General features: G+C 39.1%; 2 protein-coding genes across 3 annotated transcripts; one reads left to right on the top strand and one right to left on the bottom strand.

Moving 5' to 3' along the window:
- Positions 1 to 486: 486 nt before the first annotated feature.
- LOC117558176 (synaptic vesicle 2-related protein-like) lies at positions 487 to 6,531 on the bottom strand. 2 transcript variants are annotated; one of them, XM_034234204.1, is made up of 16 exons: positions 6,386 to 6,531; positions 6,049 to 6,182; positions 5,312 to 5,397; positions 5,123 to 5,221; positions 4,621 to 4,692; positions 4,410 to 4,534; positions 4,260 to 4,323; positions 4,034 to 4,159; positions 3,832 to 3,960; positions 3,645 to 3,718; positions 3,117 to 3,193; positions 2,938 to 3,042; positions 1,746 to 1,857; positions 1,574 to 1,655; positions 1,395 to 1,484; positions 487 to 1,075 (listed from the first exon to the last, which is right to left on the bottom strand). In XM_034234204.1, the coding sequence occupies exons 1-16, from the start codon at positions 6,445 to 6,447 to the stop codon at positions 857 to 859; spliced, it is 1,656 nt and encodes a 551-aa protein (XP_034090095.1). In that variant the 5' UTR covers positions 6,448 to 6,531; the 3' UTR covers positions 487 to 856. The 2 variants fall into 2 exon arrangements, with proteins under 2 accessions (XP_034090095.1, XP_034090093.1); XM_034234202.1 differs by having other exon boundaries at positions 6,049 to 6,188.
- A 9,624-nt stretch (positions 6,532 to 16,155) lies between these two features.
- On the top strand, positions 16,156 to 26,279 carry myo1hb (myosin IHb). The gene is made up of 32 exons (XM_034234205.1): positions 16,156 to 16,187; positions 17,571 to 17,732; positions 18,064 to 18,179; positions 18,335 to 18,533; positions 18,788 to 18,868; positions 18,955 to 19,134; positions 19,216 to 19,314; positions 19,410 to 19,526; positions 19,640 to 19,711; positions 19,794 to 19,913; positions 20,186 to 20,253; positions 20,329 to 20,434; positions 20,533 to 20,613; positions 20,778 to 20,869; positions 20,958 to 21,052; positions 21,408 to 21,454; positions 21,639 to 21,719; positions 21,808 to 21,913; positions 22,032 to 22,149; positions 22,261 to 22,374; positions 22,827 to 22,903; positions 22,989 to 23,057; positions 23,150 to 23,234; positions 23,316 to 23,478; positions 23,560 to 23,643; positions 23,837 to 23,930; positions 24,294 to 24,349; positions 24,451 to 24,586; positions 24,678 to 24,748; positions 24,989 to 25,086; positions 25,623 to 25,722; positions 25,810 to 26,279. The coding sequence occupies exons 2-32, from the start codon at positions 17,607 to 17,609 to the stop codon at positions 25,834 to 25,836; spliced, it is 3,078 nt and encodes a 1,025-aa protein (XP_034090096.1). The 5' UTR covers positions 16,156 to 16,187; positions 17,571 to 17,606; the 3' UTR covers positions 25,837 to 26,279.
- Positions 26,280 to 27,965: the final 1,686 nt, after the last annotated feature.

Consider the following 27,965-nt stretch of genomic DNA (forward strand, 5'->3'; position numbering starts at 1 on the left):
CTGTCATTGGGCCAATGTTGTCAAGGTGACTGGCCAGACTAGGAACTCCCAAATACAAATGTTGATGAAATAATATTCTGCTCATGTTATGAAACGCAGCGAAGCTGACATAATGTTGAGGGGGGCAACACAGAGATAGTATTTTCATTACCGGTGCATCTGCTCGTTATTTTCAAGATTAATTATTTGGTCTGAATAACAAAACCGTTTAAAATGTCCCCTCATTATCTTCTAGGTAATGTCACTAAATGTGTTGTGTTGTTCGACCAAAACAAATAAAAAATCAATTAACTATGATGTTTAAACATAGACCAGATTAATATTCACATTTCAGAAAAATATCTGGATGTTATCATAATTGCAGATTAGTTTGGGGACAATCCACTTATCAACAATGGAGAAGTTAAACACAAAAAATAATAACTTAAACGTAAAGCCATAATAACAAAACAAATAATATTTTATTATGCAAATTACAACGGAGTTTCACATAAATCATGTAAAACAACTTTAATAAGAAAAAGGCCCCCTGGTTTTTTATATAAATAAATACGATATTATTTATTGAAAATGTGGGCAAGGCTAAGAATGTGCTGCTCTAAACAGAGCTTCGTCGACATTCATCATGTCCCTCTGTTGCTTCTCATGGCCTTAATGCAGGTGGAGCTTAACAAACCAGTCCAAGCACAAGTGTGCCTCCACTCTCATTAGACATGGGGAGTGGGCCGACCCTCAATGACTGTGCTCATAATGAGATTGTCCCCCTCTTGTTTGCATGTTGTTTACCCATAATCACATACAGGATTCAACTCTCAGGCAACTGTGGCATCTGCAGCAGCTTGTAGTGGAAACAATGTCATTCTTTCCGGATGTTCAACCTCTGGTCAGAGGAGTGTGCTGTTTTATTTGTTTGGTTGGTAGTGCCTGTCTGTTGTCCTGCCTCCTGATCAAGACAGGACTCCTGCAGAACCCGACCCAACGTCTCGATGGGCAGGAGCAAGGATGCAACGCCACCCAGCAGACAGAAGATCAAGTAAAACGACAAGGTCGCTCTCACTGATTGTCTGAGCATCACCTGAAACCAAAACACAAAATGTGAGGTGGAGAAACGAACAGCCTGAAGGAGCCAAACATGTTGCTGGAACTAGTTTATTTCTAAAGTGCGAGCAGAGATGGTCACTTAGAGTTTGTTTTGTTTTTATTATTTTATTTTCTCATTATTCATTGTCTCAAGTGACTTGTATTTCTTGGCTGCATTGACCTTATCCTTATTTGTTATATGTTTCAGTTTTTCTTTATTTGAATGTCTATGTATCATTTTGTAAATCTGTTTTAAAAAAAAGAAAACAGTTAAAGTTGATTGAAATTATTATTATTCTTGTCATTTTGCATACCTGTGCCACAAAGGGGGTAATCAGGGCCCCCACCCTGCTTACCGCACTGGAAGTCCCCATTGCTAAGGCTCTCGTTTCTGTCGGGTACACCTAATGTGAAGAGAGAGTATTACGGCCAGTTCAAGTAATCTAAAAACAAATCATTGCTGTTAGCGTGGTAAAATGGTTTGTAAACCTACCTCTGGTGTGTAAACAAAAGCAACTTGAAATCCTCCAGAGATGAAGGCTCTGGCAATAAATATGCAGATAGTAACAGATAGCCTACATGGACAGAAAGACAGACACAAAGAGTTAAGAGGTCAGTCATGATGATTTGATATGTGCTAATGTGACAAAATAACACAAACTCACCTCCCGATACAAGCAAATAAGGGCAGTATGCACAAAGAAAACATGAAGAAACACAGAGCCAGGCTCTTCTTTCTGCCAATACGGTCAATTGCAAGGAGGATAAGTAAAATACCTGAAAGAAACAACAAAAACAAAACCTGATGTGGCAGTAAAGAGTTGTACAAACACAGTATGCAAAAACTACAATTATACACCCTAAGCAAGGCAAGTTTATTTATATAGCACTTTTCAACACAAGGCAATTCAAAGTGCTTTAAAAAAAATGAAAGACATTCAGAAAATGGCATTTAAAATCAGTCATTAAAAAGAAAAGATAATAAAATAAACATTAAAAGAAAAAATACATGGATAAAAGTTACAGTGCAGTCTAAGATATGAATAGTTCAATTAAAAGCAGCGGCAAAAAGAAAAGTCTTCAGCCTGGATTTAAAAGTAGTCAGAGTTGCAGCGGACCTGCAGGTTTCTGGGAGTTTGTTCCAGATATTTGGAGCATAATAACTGAACGCTGCTTTACCATGTTTAGTTCTGACTCTGGGGACAGAAAGCTGACCAGTCCCTGAAGACCTGAGAGATCTGGATGGTTCATAATTTAGCAGGAGGTCAGAAATGTATTTTGGGCCTAAACCATTCAGTGCTTTATAAACCAGCAGCAGTATTTAGAAATCTATTCTTTGACACACAGGAAGCCAGTGTAAAGACTTCAGAACAGGAGTGATGTGATCCACTTTCTTAGTGTTAGTGAGGACTCGAGCAGCAGCGTTCTGAATTACAGCTTTCTAATATATTTTTATAAGCGACTGCCTTAAACAACACCAGCTGACCTGAGACGGAAATAAACGAGAGCTTATAAATCAACAAAAATAAATACGTTTATTCAATAAAAGGTATGTAAATACAAATGCAAAGTGAGCTTTATTTGAACCATATTCCTTGGCATTGATATGTTTTTAAATCTACTTTACATTTGTCATTATGGCTCCTCAGTGGGGTATTGTATAAATAAAATCTATTGGTTCTTGAATTTAAGCAAAAAGCATATCCATGTTGTGAAAGATTTCGTTATGGATGGATACTAAAATATGGAGGAACCTGTATATCATCCCAACACTGTTCGTGGCAGCAGAACCATGGAAGTCTTTACCAAAATGTTTCAAGTTACAGCTCTGAAAACAGCTTAAGAGGAGCCTTTTACCTGGGAATTCAGCCAAGGTGGTCCATAAAAGGTCTTTGTAGTCACTTGATGTCAAATATTTGCATTCCAGACTACAGCTTGGTTCAATCTTGGCCCCTTGAATTGCTATAAAGAAAAGGACAGTTGTTTTTGTTGTTTGTTCCAATTTAAGAAACAAAATGACAATGAGTTGCTCCTACCTGTACATAACGGTCCAGCTTGGAATAGCTCAGTAGTCAAGAGTACTATCCCGAAGTAGGAGAAGGCATTTGCAAACCTTTGGATAAAATAACAACACAGAGTTCTAAGTTGTGTAGTGTTAAATGTAGCCTTTTGTTCCAACTACTATACAAGACAAATCTCAGCATTATGTTACCTGGTCCCCTAGGAACCATCCACTTCTTTTGTAATACTACCTGGGCAAAGGTGTGCACCGTGTTAAATTCATTTGAGGTAATTTGAGTAAACACAGTTTTATTCAGGAATATGTAAGCAGAATAACAACCGAAATAAAACATTTGGACACTATATTTTGACACAGGAGCCTCATTCAGTTAATGTTGCATTCAAGTCTTTACTCCCAGACTAATAACCACAATACAACAAAGTGAACCTAAAGGTTTTTTTCAACTTAACTGGGTCGGTAATCCAGACTTGACTAAATAACTACCTCTGACTGAAATTCCAGATGAAGAAAAGTTAAAGAATAGAGGGAATTAGACACAAACCATATAAACCAAAGAAGCAGAGTAGTCTTCCGATACTGAGGAGTGAAGAGATCTTTAATCCTTCCACGCTCATTCTGTGAAATGACAAAAACAGAAAGTGTATTTCTTAGTCTTTGTAATCAAGCATTGTTTTGGATACTCATCTGCTCTCTCTGAATAAGACAGGAACATATATGGCTTAACTGACCTGTTGATTGCCGACAAGCTTCCCTTTAGGCATAGGCTTGCCATTGTCTTTGGCAATGCGTGCTAAAGTCTCCATGGCCTTCCCTGTTTTTCCCGTCAGGAGATGAAAGCGAGGACTTTCAGGAAGCCACTGTGCATCACAGAAAGCTCAGTCAAGAACCTGAAAATCAGCTGTTTTTTATTGGAATTACCAAAATACTTACATGGCAGAAGCATAGAAACACTGCCATCGGTAAACTGGAAAAGAAGAGCAGCCACCTCCAGCCCAGAGTGGGCATTATCAACAGAGCCAGGAGGACCTCGAACACAGAGCCAATCGCCCAGAACGCCTAAAGCACACATTAAATGAGCAGTATATTAAGTCGGTTTAAAGATTCAACACTGGAATAAAGTACAAGTCATGCAGTAACGATAAAAACACCAAAGTACCGCAATCAGCATGACGTAGGTGCCTCTGGACTTCACTGGAAGGAATTCAGAGTACAGTGTCACCCTAAAAAGAGACCACATGTTTGTTGCAAATCATTTAAAGGCTATTCAAATGTGCTAGTCCGTCATAAAAACAGAAGTTGAACTTACGCCTGAGGAACTCCTCCAATGCCAAAGCCTACAAGGCCCCGCAGAAACAGGAGCCAGCCGTACACAGGAGCAAAGGAACTCAACACGCCGTAGGTCAGAGCCCAGCAGATACTCATCGTCAGACCCTGAGACAGAAAACACACACGTTTAAAATCTAATCATACATAAAAAACAATCATTCATAAATGAAAATCTCATAAAGTAGACTTACTGTTTTCCTGCCGTACGTATCGGACACATTCCCCCATAAAGGTGACCCGACACCCATTCCTGCAAACACTACCTAAGAAAAAAAAGAGTGAACATTTTTACATATTCTAAAATGTAAAAGTTGTGGAAATAACATGCAAACTTGCCACAATTAGCTTATCGCCTTATTCTAGGATTTATGGACATTAGCTCAGTTTTTATGCTGGGTTTCCCCAACCATTATAAGACTTGGGCATCGCATTATATGCATTTCTTTTAACAGCAGAGGATGAGAATACATTTGTATTCATCGTTTTGGTGGTGTGTTTTAATAGTATTTATGTCTGTGATTTTTCAGGATATTTTTGAATGTTTCCACATTTCAATTCCAATATCTGATTATTATAAATCTAATCAATAATATTGTTAATCGCAATTATTTCTGGATAGTCAACAGTCCAACAAAGGTAGTTATTGTGACAGGTCTAATACAACGTTTTTAAAAATATGTGAAAGAGATTTACCGATGTTATGAGAGCCACTTGGTAGCCGGGCAGCTTCCACTCACAGTGCAGCTGGGGGGCCAAGATACTCAGGATCATCATCTCCATGGCATCTGCAACCTGCTCTCAGAGAGGCACAGCGCTGCATGAGACACATCTATTTTCTGGAATTCAGAGGGAAATCCTTTCTGCACGTTTAAGCATTCTTACCCATGAAAGTCCTGTGACGACAGACATCTTCCACTGGAACTTTCCAAAGCCGATCGCCTCCAGAGCTTCGTCCACTGTGAAGGTTTCTGTGAAAGGGAAAAGAAGACAGTGACTGCAGGTTTACTGTGAAGAAATGTTGACAGAATGGCTCAATAATCTTACAAGCACAACATAATGAGATAAAATGATGGGTAAGTATCAAATAAAAAAAAAAATGATTTCAAAAATGAAGCCGACTACACTTAATCATGCCTTGTGTAAAAAGAAAAGCACATTATTGAGGTATTTTGTCTTTTAAAATAATGTATTCTTAATGCTTCTTTGTACATTGTATAAGGGAAATAGTAGACTTTCTATGCAATTTTTTTTACAGCTATCGCTACTAATACTTCTACAAGCAAAGCATTATAATAATTGATTAAATATGACAACATGTTTTTAGATGAAACTAACAAAAATAATACAAAGAAATTAAATGATCTTTATGCTGACCAACTACAACATTAAAGCACTGCTCACAACAAAATGCATCAACAAAAATGATGGAAACAATGTAATGATGAAACCCTGACAGTGGCCATTCTGTTGCATGATGAATACATTCACTTTTAGCAACCTTTCGAATGCAGATACATTGTGGTGTTTCAGTATGGCATAGCTACTTTTACCTTAGTCAATTCAGAAGAGCTTGTATCCTTCGTGTATTCAAACATGACAATTAAGAGTGATCTACAAACCCTCATGTTGATCCAATCCAGACACGGTTGCAGACTGTCTTCCCTCTGAGTCCACTCCTGCTGAGGCTATAGTGCAGATCTCATTATCTATGCCCTGGTCCTCATCGCTGTGACCCACCAGATTCACCCCACTCCTAAATCTCATTACATCAAAATTAGACATTCAGGCCTTACTAGTCACAACATGTTGAGTTTCAAGCACAACATTTCCTATTGCATCACAGTTTATTTCTATGTGGCAACACTTTGATATGTAAACACAACAACAGGTTCCGTGCTACCTGTTAGCATTACAAACATGAAGAAATGCAGAAGTAAAGTTATGTGGAGGATTTACCTCACTTCATGATTGGTCCACCACTTGTAGGTAACATTGTCTTTTCTGCTCCACAGGTCCATTTCAGGTTTAAGTGTTAAAGAGCTGTGACTTCAATCACACAGTTGAGCACTGATCAAACCTGCTGGTGCAGTCAGTTTGCACTATCCCAGAACATACCTTAGGTAAAGAAAGGGGCGTGGTCAGACCAGGAAATAACATTGAACTGTTGTGCAGAAGTGAATCAGAATCAGAATACCTGTATAGAGAGGCGAAGTCACGCCCATCTAAATTATGTTTTGAAGTCAATGGAGAGAGAAAGATTATCTTTCGATCCCGTTTGAATTGTGCCATGAATTACACATATGATGTTTGTCAATCTTAAAAAATAATTTCCATGTCAAAAAAGTCACAGTTTGTCTTAAAACTGTTGAAATATAAGACTATGAAAAATATGCAACTAGAAAGACTACAAATCCCAGAATCCCGGTCCCGCATGCTGGCTCTTACGGAACTCCCCTTGTGTGTATGTACAGCTCTCAACGTGCCCAGACTTGTGGTGATTTTCACCTCTTTTAATACTTTTCGCCTCATTCTGAAAGAAAGAAGTTAAATGTTTCAACGTGACGGCCGTCTTGGTGTGTGGTGCGAGATGGAAGATGTAGTTCATTGAGCGGTTTCACACAAAAAAAGTGTTACTTCACAGTTTTACGACACATTTTTTTTTTTTTTAAATTGACAAACATCATATGTGTAACTCGTGGCACAATTCAAACGGGATCGAAAGATAATCTTTCTCTCTCCATTGACTTCAATACATTATTTTTCCGAAATAAGGTCCCATGGAGCTCCACCGGAAGGGGAGGGACTTTGCCTCTCTATTAGTCCCACAGAGGGGAAATGTACGTTGTTACAGCAGTAAAAGAGCCACAGACAGCTTAATGTTACATAAATTACGTGCATAAAAAAGTATTAAAGTAAAAAAAAGTTATAATATAATAAAAAATATATTAAAATAAAAGGTTACATAATTTACAAAAGAGTAAAAGAGAGTTTTGAAGGTTAGTTTAGCAAAGTGTGTCATCCATATTTGTTGAAATATAATCTCCAGAAATTATAGATTTATTATAAATAGGGATGATACAATCAAAACTGGTAAACACTTTGCATATTTCAACTTAATCTCTTAGTGTTTCTTTGGGCAAAAACAAGACACAACAGACTACAGAGTCAGTTTTCGAGTATATCATTATTTTCTTAACTTAATATCCCTGCTTTATTTGTTTCTTTCTTCACTTTGTACTGCATTGAGAGAAGCCTACACAATTCCGTTGTACCTGAGTATGACAATAAAGATATTCTTTAAGTGAATAGTAATTAAATACCAAACATAAATCTATGTCTCTCATCTAATCTCAGTAAAGATAAATCAAACTGTATTAATCTCCCCTCGCCCCCTTTATAAAGGCTCTAAATGTATGTTCTAATCCAGTGGGATTTACATCAAGTACAACAGTAAGCCAAGTGTAAGCTTAATTAATTGATCACACAAAATTAAAGCAAACACAGAGAGGTCATGTGTTTCCCGGCCCTTACACTATTCCTCTCACCACAAGAAGGTTATATAAGAGTAAATAATATGAGCTTAAAGTGTCAATAGCCTGAAACTTAACAAATATTTAATATTATTCAACAAAGGAAGGGTTACATGTGATATATCCTAAAACGACAGCACTTTGGATCACCTGTTATAGCCTGCAGCTGACAGCAAGCTGTGCTCTCACCCTTCTTGTGTTGGTTAAATATCCAGAAGGCCTTCTCTGGAAAGTTGTATGAGTTTATAGCTGCGAGTATGTTTGGTCATAACCAACAATCAATGTGCTAATTATACTGTAAGAAAGCTAGAAGTTAAAGGAAGGTTTTATTTAGGGCATTGTATTCTGTCTCAATAGCAGTAGTACTTTGTGTATCATGTCTGTGGGAACAGCACAGACTTCGAAGAGGCTTTACTTTCCTCCTCTGACACCCTCTAAGATATCTACAGTTTCTCAAACAGTATTCTACTTGCTAAACCGATAGAGCATATATGAAACACACTTAAAAATAACACACATGATACTTATCTTAGGAAAATGGTCAGCAGTAAAGTGAAAAGAAGATTTCTTTTGTATGTGAGCAGCATACAGAAACACTTTAATATTAGTATTTTACTTTAGTAGTGTCTTTAACTTGTGAAAATATTCCATTACATTGTCATGATTTCTAAAATATCGGACATTTTATCAGCATATTTGTATTAATCGTTTACACTTTTCTCTTATCCAGCATAATCTTTTTGTAAGGTGCCACCATAAAAAAACAACAATGAAGCCACTACTTCCTACATTTAGGAAGTATTATAGCCTACCTTCATTTTACACATATTTCTTCTGAAAAGTAACTTTAGCTGTCAGATAAAAGAACAATAATTCCCTAAAGTGCCATAGAAAGGAAAAACTAAGAGTACTACAGTAGTTACGGTACTTGAGTAAATGTACAATCAATGCGGTAAGTTGCATGGACATGGCTTAAAATGTGGTGACCCAGTTGTCTACAGCATATACCATGATTTATTTTATTACACCTGGAACATGTACATTTCCCAATTGAAATGGAGTATAGCCACAGGAGGACGTTATGTCTGTAACTGATATACGCTTTCTGTCCTCTGCAGCCCTGCGACTGAATAAGGCCGGCCTGAAAATAAAATCTGTAGAAAAGTAGGACACTGTGAGGACATGCTGAGGCTGCTGCATTATGGGACGGTCATAAATACAGGTAGAAGATACATCGCGTCCCTCTGTCCTCACATCCTGTGGTCACTTCAGCTGCTCGGCCAGACTCACACAGATCATCAGCAGAGCTTTACTGATTTGAAGACATGGACAAAAAGGTAAGCTTATTTAGATTATTTAGATATAAGTCTATATATTGATTAGATATCTACTGTGTATGTCTATCCCACACAAATTCCATTTACATGCACATTTTGTCTTGAACAGCTGATTTTGTACTTTAGTGATTGTATGATTTTTTTCACTGAATGCTCTACTTCCGAAAACAATAGCCTCACAGCTTGTTTCGGCCTTAGGAGTCATGCCCTGTGGACAACAATCAGTTTTGCTCACATAAATAAAGGATTACTTGAACGTTTAGCTGTTTGGGACTAATTGGGCCTGTGAATATTTATTTGGACAAGTGGTGGGTCAAGGACAAAATGTTATCCAGCTTGTCCTTCAAGGTTTGCCGGTGTCCGGTACCTTGTTCAAGGGCACCAAGGCCGTGCCCAGGAGCTGAACTGCGACTTCTTCAAGTACAGGTCCACACTCCATATTTTTAGGTCTGTTCAGGGACTTGAACCGGTGACCCTATATGGTTCTCAGGGCAATTCTTTTTTTTTAAATGAAAACATATTTTATCCAATAAATGTTCTACATTGTATCAAATTATACTGTGTTTAGTTTAAACACAGCCATTTTAGAGACAATGTAGCACTAATTGCATATTGAAAAAAGCTTTTTTGTATCAATAACACATATATTGAAGTAATATAAGAGCAGTTTCATGCCTGTTTGTCCGTTAGTTTTTATTTAGCCATTATCGTACTTGTCATCTTGAAAAGAAAATGTTTCCAAATACCAATAATCTTACTTGATTAAAAACGTTCATGTCCCAATACACATTTAATGTATGAAAAGTTGCCACTGCATTCAAATTGCAAAAATGAATTAAACAAACATTTGTCCAACACATGATTGGATTTTTGTGATATGGATTGTTTGCATCAATTGATATTGGAAAACTGTGTTTCAGCTGCTGCCAATGCTCATATGGTGAGCATGGTGTGTGTGTGTTTGTTTTATAGGGCACTGATTAAGAGAGCAGTGGTATTCTTTAAAGATTGAGTAGAAACCCTTCAGTATTTGCATAATGGATTGCAGTATGTTAATGAGGATTTTTCCAACACACTCTTATGTTACCGCATGTTTTGGCGAGTCTTTAGCCAGTAACGTAAGACGCCTTTGTTGATGATAACAGGATGCAGTTAAATTGTAAACAGACGGAATGAGAGGGCAACGTTACGCCGCCTGCAAGCATGTCACAGCAGAACCACAACTTGACAAACATGAGATAAAAGCTCCAGGAGGCAATGTATTATTGTGATATCAATTTAAAAAATCCAATGTGTTAAAAATCAGTGGTGTAAAGTAACTACGTACATGTATTCAAGTACTGTACTTACGTACAATTTGGAGGTACTTGTACTTTACTTGAGTATTTCCATGTTCTGCTACTTGGCACTTCTACCCAACTGCGTTCAATATTAATATTGTACTTTTACTCCACTATATTTATTTAATACCTTTAGTTACTTCTCAGATTTGGATTAATGATGTGAAATATAGTCAACACTTACATTTGACTTTAGTGACACCTGGAGTAAATTCACAAGCTACCCTGCAGTATACAAAGTCATTAAAACTAGCTGCACCTTTACCAGCTTTGATAAACACATTAATGTATCAATAATTATAATCAAAACATATAATATATTATATTCTGAAATGGGCGAATCTGCATAATGAGTACTTTTACATTTGGTACTTTAAGTTTAATTTGATGCCAATACTTTTTTACTTTTACTTGAGTAACATTTTGATTGCATAACTTTTACTTATAACAGAGTATTCCTAAACTCTGGTACTTTTACTTAAGAACAAGATCTGAGTACTTTTCCCACCTCCGTTAGAAATGTATATTACCTGTTGTTGGTCAATTGCACTTTTTTTAAATAAAGGCATGAATTTGTTGATAATACTGATAAAAAATGTGTTCTTAGTAATAATAATAATGACTATATAATCATATGTAAGGAATAATGTGCAGCGACGCGGTCATTATGGGGAAAAGAACACCGACAGGCTGATCAGGAGCTCGACGCGAAGCGGAGGGATCTAGATCGGCATGAAGGTGTTCTTTTCCCCATAATGACCGCATCGCTGCACATTATCCCGCTTATTGCATGGCCACATTCTCAACAAAGTAACGACATGACTCACAATATTAATTGAAATGCTTTTATGGATTTAGAAAATGATTTTATTGATTTAAAAAATAGTTGTATTGATGTAAATTGACATGCATCCGCTAAGAAAAATAGTCCGTTGTTACTGTTTGAACTAACGTAGCAACGGCAGGAACTGCTTCGATAGTGTTTTTGAGGAGCTTTTTGATTACAGATTTGAAAACATCGTTGCTTGCTTTAAAAGTAGCACAATTCAGTATCTCAAACCTTGGAAAGTATCTAGATATCCCTGCCCTAATGCCAAAGTAACTGCCAACTCCCCTCTCCTGCAGGGGGGCGTGGTCAACTGCAGCTCACAGAATCAGCCCCCTGCAAAAACAGGGCTGGAAAGAGCAAATAGAGCGAAATGAGGTATGGCTAAAATGCAGGATTTGTTTAGTATTTTGAAAAAATATAAATATTGATATACTTTATATAGGTATGGCCCTACAATATATGTTTCAAATATAGCATGATAGGTCCACTTAATTTAACTCATTCAAAGTATGCAATGGACTCTAAAGTAATCAATTTTCCAGAAGGTGATGAAAGAAATATTGCAAAAAAGTATTTAAAATAAATGAAAATACTTTGTCATTACTGTATGTACGTATACAAACAAAATAATAAGTAAGAGTAATCATTTAAATAAATGTTTTTATTTTTATTTAAAAGTTTCTCACTGTTGATGGCACCAACAGAGTGCTTGACAATTATCGTAGCACATTACATTAGGTCAGAGATTCATTTTAGATTTTGACAGCATGTGTTTCAGAATATACAATGGTTTAATCCCAAACTAGTTCGCTGTAATGAGCGGTTAGTAATTAGTCTGAAATGCATCTGCCTAATCAAAGATCAGTAATCGAATACCTGTGCAGTAATTTTGTGAGGGGGAGGGTGAGGACGGGTGTCTGGAAGGATAGAGTTACTACATCCTGGTATTACATATCTGCACACACACACACACACACACACACACACACACACACACACACACACACACACACACACACACACACACACACACACACACACACACACACACACACACACACACACACACACACACACACACACACACACACACACACACACACACCATGTATACATCACTTCAGGAGACATTACATTGACTTACATGCATTTCCTTGAGACTTATCCTAACCTTAACCATAACCAACACATGCCTAACCCTAACCCTAAAACTAACCAAGTCTTTACCCTAAAATTAATGATTCCAATTTGTCCCCATAAGGGAGGCGAGTCCCCACACGTGACTGGGTAAACAGATTTAGGTCCCCACAAGTATAATAATGCTAGGCCCCACACACGCACACGCACACACACTTCCTTAAACACATAGAGGGGCTGTTCAACAGTCAGGTGCAGCGCTGAGTGAACGTTTGCAGCCTGGGCTCCATGAATGTTTAACCAGGCCGGTGCGTTCAGAGCCAGGTAACTCATTACGGCCTCATTATCTACAATGCAGGGACATCCACCCAGCAGGAAGCAGCCCCACTCCCCTTCATCCTCCTCCTCCTCCTCATCTCTGTCCCAGGTCATGGTACTTGGCCTGCTCCGAGGAGAAAGTAGATTTGTGGTGAAATATCTGTGCTGACTTGGCGAGGCTCGGCTATGGGAGAATTTGTCCATTACTAAAGCAGCCAGTGTCTGTCTGAGCTGTTTACCTGGAGGATTGAAGTTTGTAGTCATTTGGATATCTCAGACTCATCACAAAAGGCTGATTCAACCATGACGCACCAGCCTTTGGAATTAAAGGAGGTAATTATATGAACTTGGCTTGTGTGTCCTGGCCAACATTGTTGTATTGTACTTGAATCTTCTATGGAGTAATTTCTTTGGTTATTGTAGCCTCTTTCAAATGACTGCATACATATTTAGAAAAAAAGACAAAACTGGTCTTCATGAGAACAATCAAGACGTTTGGAGTTGTGCATGGATTACTTTATAAATCTACACAAGAAACAATGTCTTTAAAGCTGCAGTGCAGTTCAGTTCTACGGAGCATTGTAGCGTCCTTTTGGCCTTTTTTTGGTTTCATAGCCCGCAACTTCACTGTTTCGGTTCACTGTGTTTTAGATTAAAATGTTCCAAGCAAACCGATGACGCTTCCAGCTCAGCACTTCACGACGGACTTTGAACATAAAGGAGCATTTATAGCCGTAAATGGCACAATGAATAGGATTTGTCAGTTATTTTTGTAAACAAAAACAATTCAAAATATCTTCCTCACGGCTCAACGTGGGTTAGAGAGTATTCACCAGCAACTCCAGATTTACTATTTTTGTGAAATAAGCTTGGTCCACTGAGAATTTGTCTCACTATATTTGCCTCATGTCATTTTCAAAGCTTCCTTTTGGAGGCATGCTGACGATCTGGCCCTTGGTCGCTGAAAGAGAGTACATTAGGTGGACTGAATCAAAGTGTTCAAAATGTCTTCTTTTTAGAATGATAACATGTGAATGTTGTGTGTTCAGCTTGTGTCATTGACCAAGTGACCAAAAAATAAAACAATGCTGCTTTAAGAAAAATGAAATGTTTCTGTCCAGATGTTTAATAATAATAATAATAATAGATTTATTTTGTTCGCGCTTTTACAGGTGCTCAAAGACGCTTTTCAGATATAGTGAAAAGAAAAGAAAGGAACAACAAATAAATATATAGTTAAAGTTAAATTCAAATAATACAAAAACAATTACACATTAAAAGCCAGATTGAAGAGGTGAGTTTTTGTGAGTTTTTTGAAGGTGGTGAGGTCAGTGCAGTCTCTGATGGGTTGTGGGAGTGAGTTCCAGAGGGAGGGGGCAGCGACGGAGAAGGCTCTGTCCCCCCAGGTCCGGTGATTGATGTGGGTGGGGATGGATAGGATTTATGGTGGTTTAGTCATAATGTTCTCAGTCCATAGCATGTTGTTGTATGCTTGTGTGAAGCAGCAGCATGTAGGTGCTGGACCTGGCAGGTGTGAAGGAGGCCTGTGACGCTCAGGTTTCTGTAGACACCTGGAGCCCCCTAAATGTGTGTTGCCCGGGGTGATGTGTGGTGTCAGTCAATGGCCCACGAGGAGCGCTATCTCTTTCAGGAGGCTAACTGCCACTTTGTGGCGCGTAACAGGATCCTGCACTGTACTGGATGGAGAGGAACAATGGAGCGCCCTCTCAGGTGATGGTCTCCGGATCATATAGACTTTCCTGTTCCGCTGTAGCCTGACTTTAAAAGTTTGAGTTTATGGTTGTTCTTAAAGATCTCCTATCATGCTATGTTTAGGCATATATTTATCAGATATATAAAAAACATGTCTGGTGTGTTTTGCTCAGAATACCAAACAGATCATGAATTTTAGACATCCTTCATATCCCTCTATTTAAGCCCTGTTAGAGAATGGCTGATTTTCTGCTGGCCCCGCCCCCTTTTGAGCACGCAGGCACACTGCTCAGATGCAGCTAAAGTCTGCCGTTTAAACCATATTTCATGTTCCAAACCACTTCAAGGATTATTTCTGAAACAGTATGGAGCTCAAATGCTTCTTTTCTTGCGGGTTTACCACAAGGTGAGTTTCTTTCTTTATTTCCTGCTTTTTTTTTTTACACATGTAGGCCTATACTCTCTCCAGTACAGGTTAGCTCTGAGTGTTAGCGATGCTTGCTAATGTAAACAAAGACCATATTACGTCCAAAATATGTTGCGAATTGTTTCTGACAGGGCTGTGGGTGTAAAGCCAGCCCACATTTCTGATATTACGTCATATCAGCAGCAAATCTGGATTAAGAGATAGGAAAATAGGAAAAGAGAGAGGGTTTTATTTTCTGACACTTTGTGAATTCCCTGGCACACCGGGGAAACATATATATGTATAACATATATATGTATAACATATATCCAAAAGTGCATTTTGCATGATAGGACACCTTTAATGTTGGATATTTTGGTTGTAACCTTTTTTCATGTTCACATGTGTTCGTATCTTTGTCATAAAAGCATAAATGCCTTAGCACTGCTAGTTTAGTTTCGATGCCAATGTTGCCAAGAAAAGCCACATCTTATCTTTTCCTATCTTTAGCACAACTATCCTTCCTCTAACAGTGTTGTTTTACCATCTGCTGTGTTTAGCAGAGGTCGTGTTTCCTTTGACTGGCAGAAAATCTCTTCCCCGCACTCAGAGCCTTACACGGACGCCAACAGTGCCAACAACAGGGCAGTGTGTGGGACTGTTTCTTTACCTCTCTTTGTTTACTTTTGCATCAATGGGATATTTTTCAGGTGTAATTTGCACACATGATGAAATTCCTTCGTTTTTTTCCATGGCTTTTAATTATGAATGGTAATTGTAGTACTTTGATAAACATTTGTATTGGATAGTATTTTTTATTTATTTAATTTGATTGTTGCGTAATTTCCCAATCCTCCACAAACTGTGTGATTTCGATTTGAAATCCTGGCTTCTTGAAAAGTGTTATACAGTAAATGCTCACATAAATGTGTTATTTCTGGCATGCACACAAGCACAATCGCATGCACGCACTCTGCTTCCTTTGTTGCACATTCACTAGATAATTGATGGTTTCCTATTGAGGGAAGTAGTGACTTTAATCTATCAGCGTTTCCTGTCATACTAACGTCCTCTGGCTACAATAAAATCAGAGGTTCAGTTCAGAAAAGGTGCAGAGGAAGAAACAAACAACCTCAGGGATCCTCAGGGTAGGTTACTTTTTGCACTTTTTCCTCCAAAACATTTGAATGATCACGTTTCATTGTTAGGACATATATTTATTGTGACATGGTGGTGTCATTTCTTGCTGGGTCAGTAGAGCAGCTGCTTGTTTAGCTGGAGAATGATCTGTGAGTGTCAGTTACTCCGACTTGGTGACGGGTCAACTTGGCAGTGATGAGAGCCAAACCACTGGAGCATAGCACTGGGTTGCTCTTTCATAGCACCATAATTAAAGTGCATTGCTTTTGCTGATTATTTCACCTGACACTTCTCCGTTGTGTACCTTTAAGTGGCATATCATATCCTGTCTTTATGCATGGCCTATTATAATGAATGTAATTAATCATACTCTAAAGTTCACTTAAGCTTTTATTTGTGTCAGATATTGTTCAGTATTAAACTGTGAAATATATGAAGCTCCTTGTGTAGGTTGAGTATTTCATGTTTGCTCTGTCCTTGAGCAAGACTGATGGCTCTCTAGAAAGCACAAAAGCAAATTAGATAGTGGTGGCTGAATTTAGATTTGTCATGAACGAAGAGGATGTTGCCAAGGCCACAAATGGCTCTGACTGGAAGACACAGATGTATTGCCGGACAAACAGGCAGGAAATGAGTCACCCACTGGGAAATGTATATCCTAGATAAATCTATGGTTGTGAACATGTGTGTGTTCTTGGGTGGTGACAACTTCAACAAAAAAAGATTACCTTTGAGGAAAACAGGACACAAAGGAAAAGGATGGGATATAATGTAGGCCTGGTATTGACAACATGAATGAGAACAGGGCCAAAAACGACATATTGCGCTTTCCAATACCCCTACTACCATACTGTTAAGTATGCTGGAAAAATATTTAGTTTATATCCAAATACATAGTATGTCAAATATAGTACACAGTAAATACGTTTTAAGGGCAGCTGCAGCCCTAATTTTCCTAAAAGTGCAATATGTATTACCTGTCAAGCTCCAAAGAAGTAGGGGGCAGCATTTCACCTCTACTGCTGGGTCCATGTGATCTACATTTACAAACATGTAAATGACAGTTCTTTATCTCTGACAAAAATAGGAGGTCTGGTATATAGGCCTAGTACTGTATTGACAATATAAACCTAACATAGGACTGGTATTGACTAAATGAATGAGCTTTTTAATAGATGGTTTATTGGGGCAGCTCACTTTTCAGCTCAGCTCCTTTCAAAATACAAGAGGTATTAATAAACAGGATGGGAAAGGGCTATCAGGTTAGCGTGCTCATTTCAACGTGTATTTTACATTTATTGAATATTTTAAACTAAAATGCTGGCCATAACTTAGTTCTGTAGGGATACCTTGTTTCCTAATCATGTCCCTGTGCTCCTGCCCTGGCACAGAGCCTGGATGAGCGCTGTAACCAGATCCTGAGGAACATGGAGGCCTCGCTGACAGCCCGGGACCGTGTGGGCATCCAGGATTTTGTTCTCCTGGACCCCTACACGAGTGAGACTGCCTTCCTGGAGAACCTGAAGAAACGCTTTCATGAGAATCTCATTTATGTGAGTCTTCCTGTGTGGTGTAGTGTGTGATAACCCTTCTCTTTCTCTAATTCAACGTCACACCCTCAACCTTCCGCCCAACAAGGTCCTAATGTCTTAATGTTGCGTTGCTTTCTGCTGAATCCGGCACCTTGTGTTGCTGAGGCAGCAGCTCTTGTTCCTTTTATCTGCGGAGTGAGCAATCTATAGGTCAATGATGTCCGAAAAAGGTCATGACAAGTGATTAAGCAAAGTTATTGCTTTTGATAAGAAGAGCACAATTACTTATCGTCCTGTATCAAATGTGCAAGAGTTGCAGAACACAACTTCCTCTCCTTGTCTTTCTCGGCAGACCTACATTGGAACTCTCTTGGTGTCGGTCAACCCATATAAAGACTTCGATATCTACAGCAAGAAGCAAATGGACATTTACATGGGCGTAAACTTCTTTGAGCTGCCACCTCATATGTAAGATATTCTGTAATTATTAGTTACGTTTGTTGTACAGGGAGAAAGAAATGTTGCTCAGGAGTGACACTGGTGTTCTGATTGAAAAACACTCTACTCAGTCTGAATTTTAAAGAAGGCTTACTTTGAACCATCACTGATTTTGTTTTTAAAAGTTATGCACTGGCAGACAACGTCTTCCGCACCATGCTGTCTGAGTTCAACAACCACTTCATCCTGATCTCGGGGGAGAGCGGGGCCGGCAAAACTGAGGCCTCCAAGAAAATCCTGCAATTCTACGCAGTCAGCTGTCCGAGTACCAAACTCCTGAACAACGTCCGGGACAGGCTGCTGCTCTCCAACCCAGTGCTCGAGGTCAGTGACAAGGAAATGTGTGCAAATGCGTCTGCTGTCTAAATCATTTTTAGAGATAAACTATGTATAAGTAGACGTAGCCAAAGTGACATGACCCATTGGTTTGGCGACCACTGGAGACGACCCCAGCTGGATATTTGAAAAAGAATGCAGGTTTAAGGCCCTTTTTTTAATGGCTTTACTTTTCAGGCCCAAAGGTTTCACGATAACATGTTTTTAAATCCTGTAATCTTGATTTAATCATCATCATACAGGCTTTCGGAAATGCCAAAACCCTGAAGAATGACAACTCAAGCCGATTTGGGAAATATATGGACATCCAGTTCGACCACCAGGTGGACTGAACAATCTTCATTAGATACAGATCACAAAATACAGAAATGTAAGGACAACAAGGATAACGCTGACCTTTCTCCCTCAGGGTGGTGCAGTCGGTGGTCACGTCCTCAGTTACCTGCTGGAGAAGTCACGTGTTGTCCACCAGAACCACGGAGAGAGAAACTTCCACATCTTCTATCAGCTGGTGGAGGGAGGAGAGGAAGATCTGCTGCGCTGGCTCGGCCTGGAAAGAAACTGCCAGCACTACAGGTACCTGGTGCAGGTACGTGGGAAAAAAGCACTTAATTTACAAGGTGCATGAAAAAAACTCTTATCTCAGAGTGTTTATACTTTGTCTCCTCAGGGTGATTGTGCCAAAGTTAGCTCTATCAATGATAAAAGTGACTGGAGGACGGTTCGAAAAGCCCTCTCTGTCATTGAGTTCAGCGAGAATGATATTGAGGTATGGTATACAGTTAACCCCTGAACACCAAAACTAGGCATGATTAGATTTTGCTTGAAATAAAAAAAGTAATTTGTCTTTGGGTGTGAACGCAGCAGCTGTTTGGAATAATTGCTAGTGTGCTCCATCTGGGAAACATCAAGTTTGAAGCGAATGAACGAGGATACGCCTCTCTCAACAACAACAACCAGGAGATGAACTGGGTGTCAAAGGTGAGCCCCAAACAAAGTGCATTCAGCTTAAACCCTTCATCTCTCTTCATCTTTATGAATGACACAAGAGATTCGGGGTTACCAGTTTTTCTGTTTTTGAATCTGCTGTGCAGTTGCTGGGGATTCCTACTCAGGTGCTACAACAGGGCCTAACCCACAGGAAGATCGAAGCCAAAGCAGAGGAGGTGACTAACTTAAATGCAAAACATAAAATATGTATAACTTGAATCCAGTGTTTATCATCTACTTTATTCTGATGTTAAAAAGGTGTTCAGTCCCTTCTCTGTGGACCATGCAGTGTATGCCAGGGATGCCCTCGCCAAAGCCATCTATGGCCGCACTTTCAACTGGCTGGTCAACAAGATCAATGAGTCTTTAGTTAACAAGGTGAGAAAAACAACAACAATCTACTCGGTTTATAATCTTGCTTTGCCCGACATGTCTCATACAGATTACAGAAATGGGGATACAATGTGGTGACAAGAGTTTAGACAGCCATTTGATTTGTTGTGAAAAAAAGCCACATCTGGCATACCTTTCTTTGGGCTGACCCCCCCCACAATGTATCTATTGGTTTTAATTAACACCAACATATGAGGTTGGATTTGGATCATGATTTTCAATGTACAGAAACAATTATATTTGTAAATCCTCTGTAGGATTCCTCCAGGAAAACAGTAATTGGTCTTTTGGACATCTATGGTTTCGAGGTTTTCAACGTGAACAGGTGAGATCATGCACAGATGAGTTAACTGTGTGAAATGAAGAAACTAACATTGACAGTTCCTCTAATTTGCTTTAGCTTTGAGCAGTTTTGCATCAACTACTGCAACGAGAAGCTGCAGCAGCTTTTCATCCAGCTGACCCTCAAGTCAGAGCAGGAGGAGTACGAGATGGAGGGGATTGAAGTAATAATCCAATTCATATTTTGTATGTGTTAAAACAAACTCATACAATAAAATAAACGCTTTTCAACCACTAATTATCTTCTCGTTTGTTAATGCAGTGGGAATCAGTACCATTTTTCAACAACAAGATCATCTGTGATCTTGTGGAGGAGAAACACAGAGGCATCATCTCTCTATTGGTAAATAGATGATTGAGTTATAGTCCGACAGAAAGACAAACAACCTGTTTGAATAAGCTAATTCTACCGTTTTTATCCTTATGTAATTTGAGCCATTTCTGGTTAAGTAGGTTTTTAACTTGTGTATTTTCATCTTAATTATTGTTGCTTGTCTTCTTGTTTAGGACGAGGAATGTCTGCGTCCTGGAGAGGCCACAGATCTCACCTTCCTGGAGAAGATGGAGGAGAAGATCGCTGGTCATCCTCATTTTGTTACGTAAGCTCCACCCTTAACAAAGTGTATGTTGTCTAAACTCAGAACAGTCCATCATAATAACCTCCACTAACCTTGTACCTTCCTGCAGACATAAGCTTGCCGACCAGAAGACGAGGAAAACCCTGGACAGAGGAGACTTCCGCCTCCTGCACTACGCTGGGGAGGTGACATACTGTGTTGTTGGTAAGAGAGGAAATATCATTGTATGATAAATATTCTCTCTCTATTAAATATTAAAGTATTTTTAAATAAGGGTATGTAACAACAGCACATTGAGAAAATGTAGTGCAACATTAGGAAACAACTGTTCTCATCTCTGAATAAAATAAGTCACTTTTAAATAATATTCTCACTTAGTTAATTCTGACAAAAGCCTTAAGAAGTGATAATACGCCTGCCCCCCAGTAGAAATGTTGTATATGTATAATGAATTTAGAAAAAGGTGTTACTATGTGTAATATAATATGTGTTGGGACTGCTCAAATGTAATATACCATAATACTTAACATTTTAAAGTTTCTGCTTTTTCAAACTTTAGGATTTTTGGACAAAAACAATGATCTCTTGTATCGAAATGGGAAAGAGGTAATTTCAATGACTTTCTTTGAAACCAGGTGATCCACAAATGTGTTTAAATTATTGTATTCCGAATCTACCGATTGAAAGATGACTGAAAATATTAAGGAGCATAACTCTTACATTACTGTTAATATACTGTCCCTATGTCTGACATGTTGTGGACTTATATCGTTTTCCTTGTCTCCTTAAGGTCATGCGACAGTCCAAAAATGCTATCATCAAACTCTGTTTTCCTTCAACTGAGCCGGACAGCAAGAGGAGACCTGAAACTGTAAGAAACAGTCCTAATGTGGAACCACACTACTGTTATAAACAAAGCAGCAACACTTGTGCGTTTATTCTTCTCTGTGACTCCCCAGGTGGTGACTCAGTTTAAGAGCAGCCTGGTGGGCTTGACTGAGATCCTCATGTCCAAAGAGCCCTGGTACGTCCGCTGCATTAAACCCAATGAAGCCAAGCAGCCAGGTTTGTCCTAAAAACAATCCTCCACCTTATTCCAGCTAATATGTTCTTACTGTATGCTCAGCCTGCAGTCATCTACCAAGTTAGACCTGAATGATCTGAACTGCTGTGTCCCCTGCAGGACGCTTTGATGACGTGTTGGTGAGACATCAGGTGAAGTACCTCGGGCTGATGGAGCACCTGAGGGTCAGGCGTGCCGGGTTTGCCTACCGACGCAAATACGAGATATTCCTCCAGAGGTAGCTAATATCATCTTCCCTCTACTTTACATCTGAAATACACATACAGTTATTGGGCATGCTTAACTCTTTGCAGCTGACTTTGATTCTGTGATCTTCTTCTGTGCTCAGATATAAGGCTCTGTGTCCGGACACCTGGCCAAACTGGAAAGGTACGGCAGCAGAAGGAGTGCACTGCCTGGTCAAACACATGGGCTACACACCTGATGAGTACAAGATGGGCAGGTAGGCAGTAGGGGAATAAATCACGATATTATACACACTTTTTGAACAACAATACGCTATTTGCTTATATAACAAAGTCTACGATTTAATTTTGATATAATTCAGCATGTGCCCATTCAGTTAAAACATTTTAACTTTCAAAAATAAAATTTGACAATTTTATAACTGGGCTCTTTAGGAAGAAGTTGCAGACGGAGACGATGACACAGGCTTGCCATGCAAATAAAAAAAAGGCGCTTCTTAAAGATAATGATATGCATCTGTGTTTTTACTTTCCAACAATGATATGGGATAGCTGATCATTTACAGTAATGTAAAGGTCCAGATCAATGCATTGATACACTCCTAGTTGGCGAATGTTAATATGTTGGTGCACTAGACTGTTGAATATGGGTACATGTTCACCTGGAAGAGATACAGGAGCTTCTCACGGTTTGCCTCCCTCCCTTAAGGACAAAGATTTTCATTCGACACCCGAAAACTCTGTTTGCAACAGAAGACGCCTTTCAGGTCTGCAAACACAGGCTGGGTGAGAAGTTATTCTGATCATTATGTTATTACGCAATATTTAGCATATACTCCTGATAGTGAAACGGTTACTGTCATTGTTGCAGCAACAAGGATTCAGGCCAAGTACAAAGGCTACAGAGTGAAGGGGGACTACCTGAGACAGAGAGAGGCTGGTGAGTGGTCAAATGCCCCAAAATGTGTTACTGATGTGGCTGACTGACACGCATGACAAGCATTTCAAGATATCACTTGTTATTACCTCTAGCCACTAAGATTGAGACCTGCTGGAGAGGAATGCTAGCCAGAAAGGAGCGGGACAAGAGGTCATGGGCTGTTAAAGTCATTCAAAAGTAAGTTCAAACATTGAAATCTAATTGAATGAGATGAGGGCCAAACAGCCTTATGTAAAAGGTTGCCTGTCTTTGTTTTAGGTTCATTAAAGGTTTCATGACAAGAAATCAGGCCGTTTCCGTTGACAACATTGAGTACCTGGCGTATGTGCGCCAGAACTACCTCACACGGCTGAAGGACAACCTTCCCAAAACAGTCTTGGAAAAAGACTCTTGGCTCACCTCTCCGCCTATAATGCAGGAGGTGGGTGATTACATTTTGACATCTACTGTTTCTAGGTACAGTATAAGCCCTCAGGCACACTGTAAAGCTGTGTTTTTCTAGGCTGCTCAGCTGTTGAAGAAGCTGTACATTCGCCTCATGGTACGGAAGTACGTTCGAGGGATCACTCCACAGAGGAAAGCACAGGTACATCCACGCTCTGTCACACACAATGATACAAACATTTGTGTCGTTACATGCACTGACAGCGTATAAATGCTACATTCAAAATCACTTAAATAAAGTTTGTGGGCAACACATGAGTCCCAGGCAACTTCACTTGGGGATAAAGTATCTTGTCTGAATTGACTTTGCTTTCATATGCTTTCCATGTTTCAAGCTTCTGTTAAAAGCACAGACAAGCTCCATGTTCAAAGGGAAAAAAGAAAGCTACCCCTCCAGTGTGGGCAGACCATTCATGGATACCAGGATAGGTAAGATTGCTAAGATATTGTATTGGGTTAGTGGTGAGTGTATTTACATAAGTACAATACTATTACTTTCAAGTAAAGCACACATGCATGACAACACACAATTAGTTATTATATCCTGGGGAAACTGTAGAAGCCAGTAGTACTTAACATTAGATCAGATGTACTCGTGCTTTTCTAGATTTACTTTTTAAAATGTGGAATATTTCTTTCTAGATTGTAGCAACAGTACATTTGTATCCACAAATTAAAAACGACAACACTTGATTTAACATGATCAGATACTTTACATTGATAAGCACGTTCTTACTGTGACAGTAACCAATAGTTGTTCTCCTCTCTCGTGGATTCATTTATGTTATTAAGGTGCAGAGGACATAAGCATCAAAGTGCTTCAGATGATTCGGCACGAGCAAATCAAGGTACCCTAACACTGGAATCTATTAAGCATCTTTAAACTTTTGGTAGTGCACTCTGACCGTGTGTGTGTGTGTGTGTGTGTGTGTGTGTGTTGCTCCCACAGTACAGCGTGCCAGTGGTGAAGTACGACAGGAACGGGTTCAGGCCTCGTTTCCGGCAGCTCATCCTCACCAAGGAAGCCGCCTACCTGGTGGAGGAGACCAAGATCAAGCAGCGGATGGATTACATCTCTCTGAAAGGTTTCGATTGTAACAAAATATGCATCAGTATTCGTAGGAAGAGCTACCCACACACTTGAGAATTGTGGTAACATACACATTTCTATTAAAGGTGTGTCCGTCAGCAACCTGAGTGACAACTTCCTGATCCTGCATGTTACATGTGATGACATGAAGCAAAAGGTACAGCTATCTCTAGATAGAGCTAAAAGAATGTTTTTTATTGTCTTTAAAATGTCAAAACTAGTGTAAATAACGGGCTAAATACCTTCCCCAAAAGGATGAACTTAAAGAAATCAATGAATGTGATGAATTGTGCCGCTAACAAAGATCCATTAATTTATGAATTAGTTCATTTAAGGTTTAGGGATAATACAATCATCACATATTATAGTTGACGGTCTGACACTATTTGTTTTTCAGGGGGATCTGGTTCTGCAGAGCGACTACCTGTTTGAGGCCCTGACCAAGCTCAGTCTTATTGCCAACAAGCAGAACTCCATCAAAGTGGTCCAGGGCAGGTACTCTATATGTATTCATAATAATCTGAAAGATAGAAATATAAATGTTTGCGATAATAAGCCTAATGTAATGCTCCTCATATTCAGCCCTTACATACCAGAGGTCACTACATTATAGATATTACACTACTTAAAGGTCACCTACTATGCAAAATGAACTGATCAGATTTAGGCCACTTTGTGATGTCACAATTTTTTTGGGGTTGTGCAACCTTCTGCTCAGATAAAGAGCACATTATAAAGCCAGCTTGTAAAACAAGTGAAGCAAAACTTAATAGTCCTACTAATAAAACCCACTTTTTGTACCTTTTTTATTTGAATGTTGGGAATATGTTGCAAGATTGATAGAATATGTAAAGTAATGTGTTTAGCTGTTAGCTATACTCTCCGGATTTTCACTACATTTGGTTGTTTTGTATGTAAGTGGCACTTGTTTAAATGTTTTGTGTGGACCCTAGGAAGAGTAGCTGGGGTTTTGCATAAGCTAATGGTAATCCTTATGAAATCCTAATACAATGTGAAATGATCCCCTGCAGTGTGCGGTTTGACATCCAGCCTGGCAGAGAGGGGTTTGTGGACTTCAAGAGTGGCCAGGAGTCCATGGTGTACAGGGCGAAGAACGGACACTTGATGGTGGTGAGTGTGGACTTCATCATGTTAGGAAAACATCAAAACACTTATTGGCATAAATAATGAACCAAGCTTTTTACTTATTTTCTTTAGGAGTCTACAAAAACCAAGTCCAGATGATGCTGCCAGTAATATGCGATGACGTTGCTGCAAATCTTTAGTAACAGCCGAGTTTGTTCTGTAATCCCTCTCCATGGTTGTTGCCAATTGTGTTTCATGTCAGCTGGTTTTTCCTTTTTGCATCTTTATAACAATGTTATCCAATCATGTAAATGCAAATATTACACTGCCAATATCCAAGTTGTAGAGAGCAGAACCCAAGCTAATAGTAGAGTCTATATTCATTTATTAAGAGTAGAGTTTAAAGTATCTTTAATTGAACAAACTGATCCCTGCGAAAAATCATGGAAATCAACCATCCTTAATGAATAGAAGCACTTGTTTGTAATCTTTCTTTGTATTGAATATATCTGAAATGATCATAGAAGAAAATTACGTATGTGTGCAGCCATTCATGTTTCTAATACCTCACTTATGTTACATTAAAACTATTTGAACACCAATAGACACTGTGTGAAAAGCATGAGGAATTATTGGGAGTAAATTCCTATTTATTAGAAAATATACACAATTTAAGTTTCAATACATCACTAAACTGATGTGTGGGGTAGCAGCTTCCTCTACAGGTCAGAAGCTGGACCTACAGGCTCCTCTTTGGCGATTGTATTAAGGTTTGGCAATGAACCTCTGTGGAAAATCCACACCATTTTCTGTGATGAAGTTGAGACAAATATACAATTCCATCCATCTTTAAATGTAAAGGTGATGCCTACTGTATGTGGTAGCCAGGAAATATTTCAACTTTTTGTGTTTTGAACTATTCATTTTATCTCAGAGAGCAGCATTCAAATGTGCAGTAGCTTAATCTGCAGCACCCTCTGCTGGACAACACATATATCGACATTACACATAAAGGTCTTAAAGCTCTGCTAGTAAGCTGTGTTCCTCTTAAATCCTCAAAATGCTATTTTTGGGTCCTTAATGGGCAAAAGTGAAGCTTTATAAGTCTAAGCTGTATGGTGTCAGCTTTTCACAATGTTGGTATGGTAATATTCAGGCTGAAAAGTGCACAATCATAACTCAATGCAATCGTTTCCATTGTAATTTTATTATGCAGGTCTTTTGCCTTCTCAAATGTAACATTTATGTTAGGGATGCACCGAATATTCGGCCACCGAAAATTATCGGCCGAAAATGGTTAAAAAGGCCCTTTCGACTTTCGGGTTTTAGCACCGAAAAAATATCACCGAATGTCAGAACAGGCTTACGTTGGTAACCTAACGTGTTGTTGTGATGACGTAATAAAGACGCGGCGACCATGCTCGCGGCTGGCTCACAGGGGGGGGGGGGGGGGGGGGACGACGACGACATTGACCTTTGTCATCGAGATTGCCCTGAGCCTTTAACAAATCGTATTAAATAATCTGATGACAGACTGTAAGCAGAATAGCTGAAATGTTAACAAACTAAATAACTCAGTTTCCTCTAATCATTAACCCATGTTTGTATCATGGAGTTAACTCCGTGTGTTGCTGCTAGCATACATAACACCTGACGTGGAAACGTTACTCGTGGATGGAGCTACAGAGCTGCTAGAAAGACAGTGGAACCCGGTGCATTCCTCCGTCTGCATGCGGTGCACTTTTGCTAAATGTTTAGACAAATTGCTCGTGCTTACATGCTAAACTCTTATTGCACTTATGGTAACAAGTATTCTCCACATCGAGACGGGTAAAGTTTAACCACACCTCGGAGCGCGTTCTCTCCGCCATCTCCGCAGTGTGCTCCGCTGCATGTAGCAGCTGCGTGTGTGTAAACTGCCCCGCCCCCTCGCACACAGACGGGGGAGAGAGATCTCGTCTGATCGAAAATACATCATATACGCATTTGTTGTCTTTGCATATTAGAAACGAGTTGGCGACACTAAGACTGCGATATAATGTTTTTTAGCAATAATACATGACATATATAAATGTACTGTATGCATTCAAAAGTGCTGAATAAATGTTTTATGGACCCATAATAGTGATTATTATTTAAGTTAAGTTTTGCCATAATCATGTCTATTTCCATAATCAGGTAGCTGAACAACATTGGTAAAAAAATGTATACATTATATATATATATTTCTATTAATCATTTTTCGGCCTTTCGGCATTCGGTTTTCGGCCAACTGTTTCCTATTTTCG

The sequence above is a fragment of the Gymnodraco acuticeps genome, unplaced genomic scaffold (genome assembly GCF_902827175.1).
Source record: "Gymnodraco acuticeps unplaced genomic scaffold, fGymAcu1.1, whole genome shotgun sequence".
Taxonomy (NCBI): Eukaryota; Metazoa; Chordata; class Actinopteri; order Perciformes; family Bathydraconidae; genus Gymnodraco; species Gymnodraco acuticeps.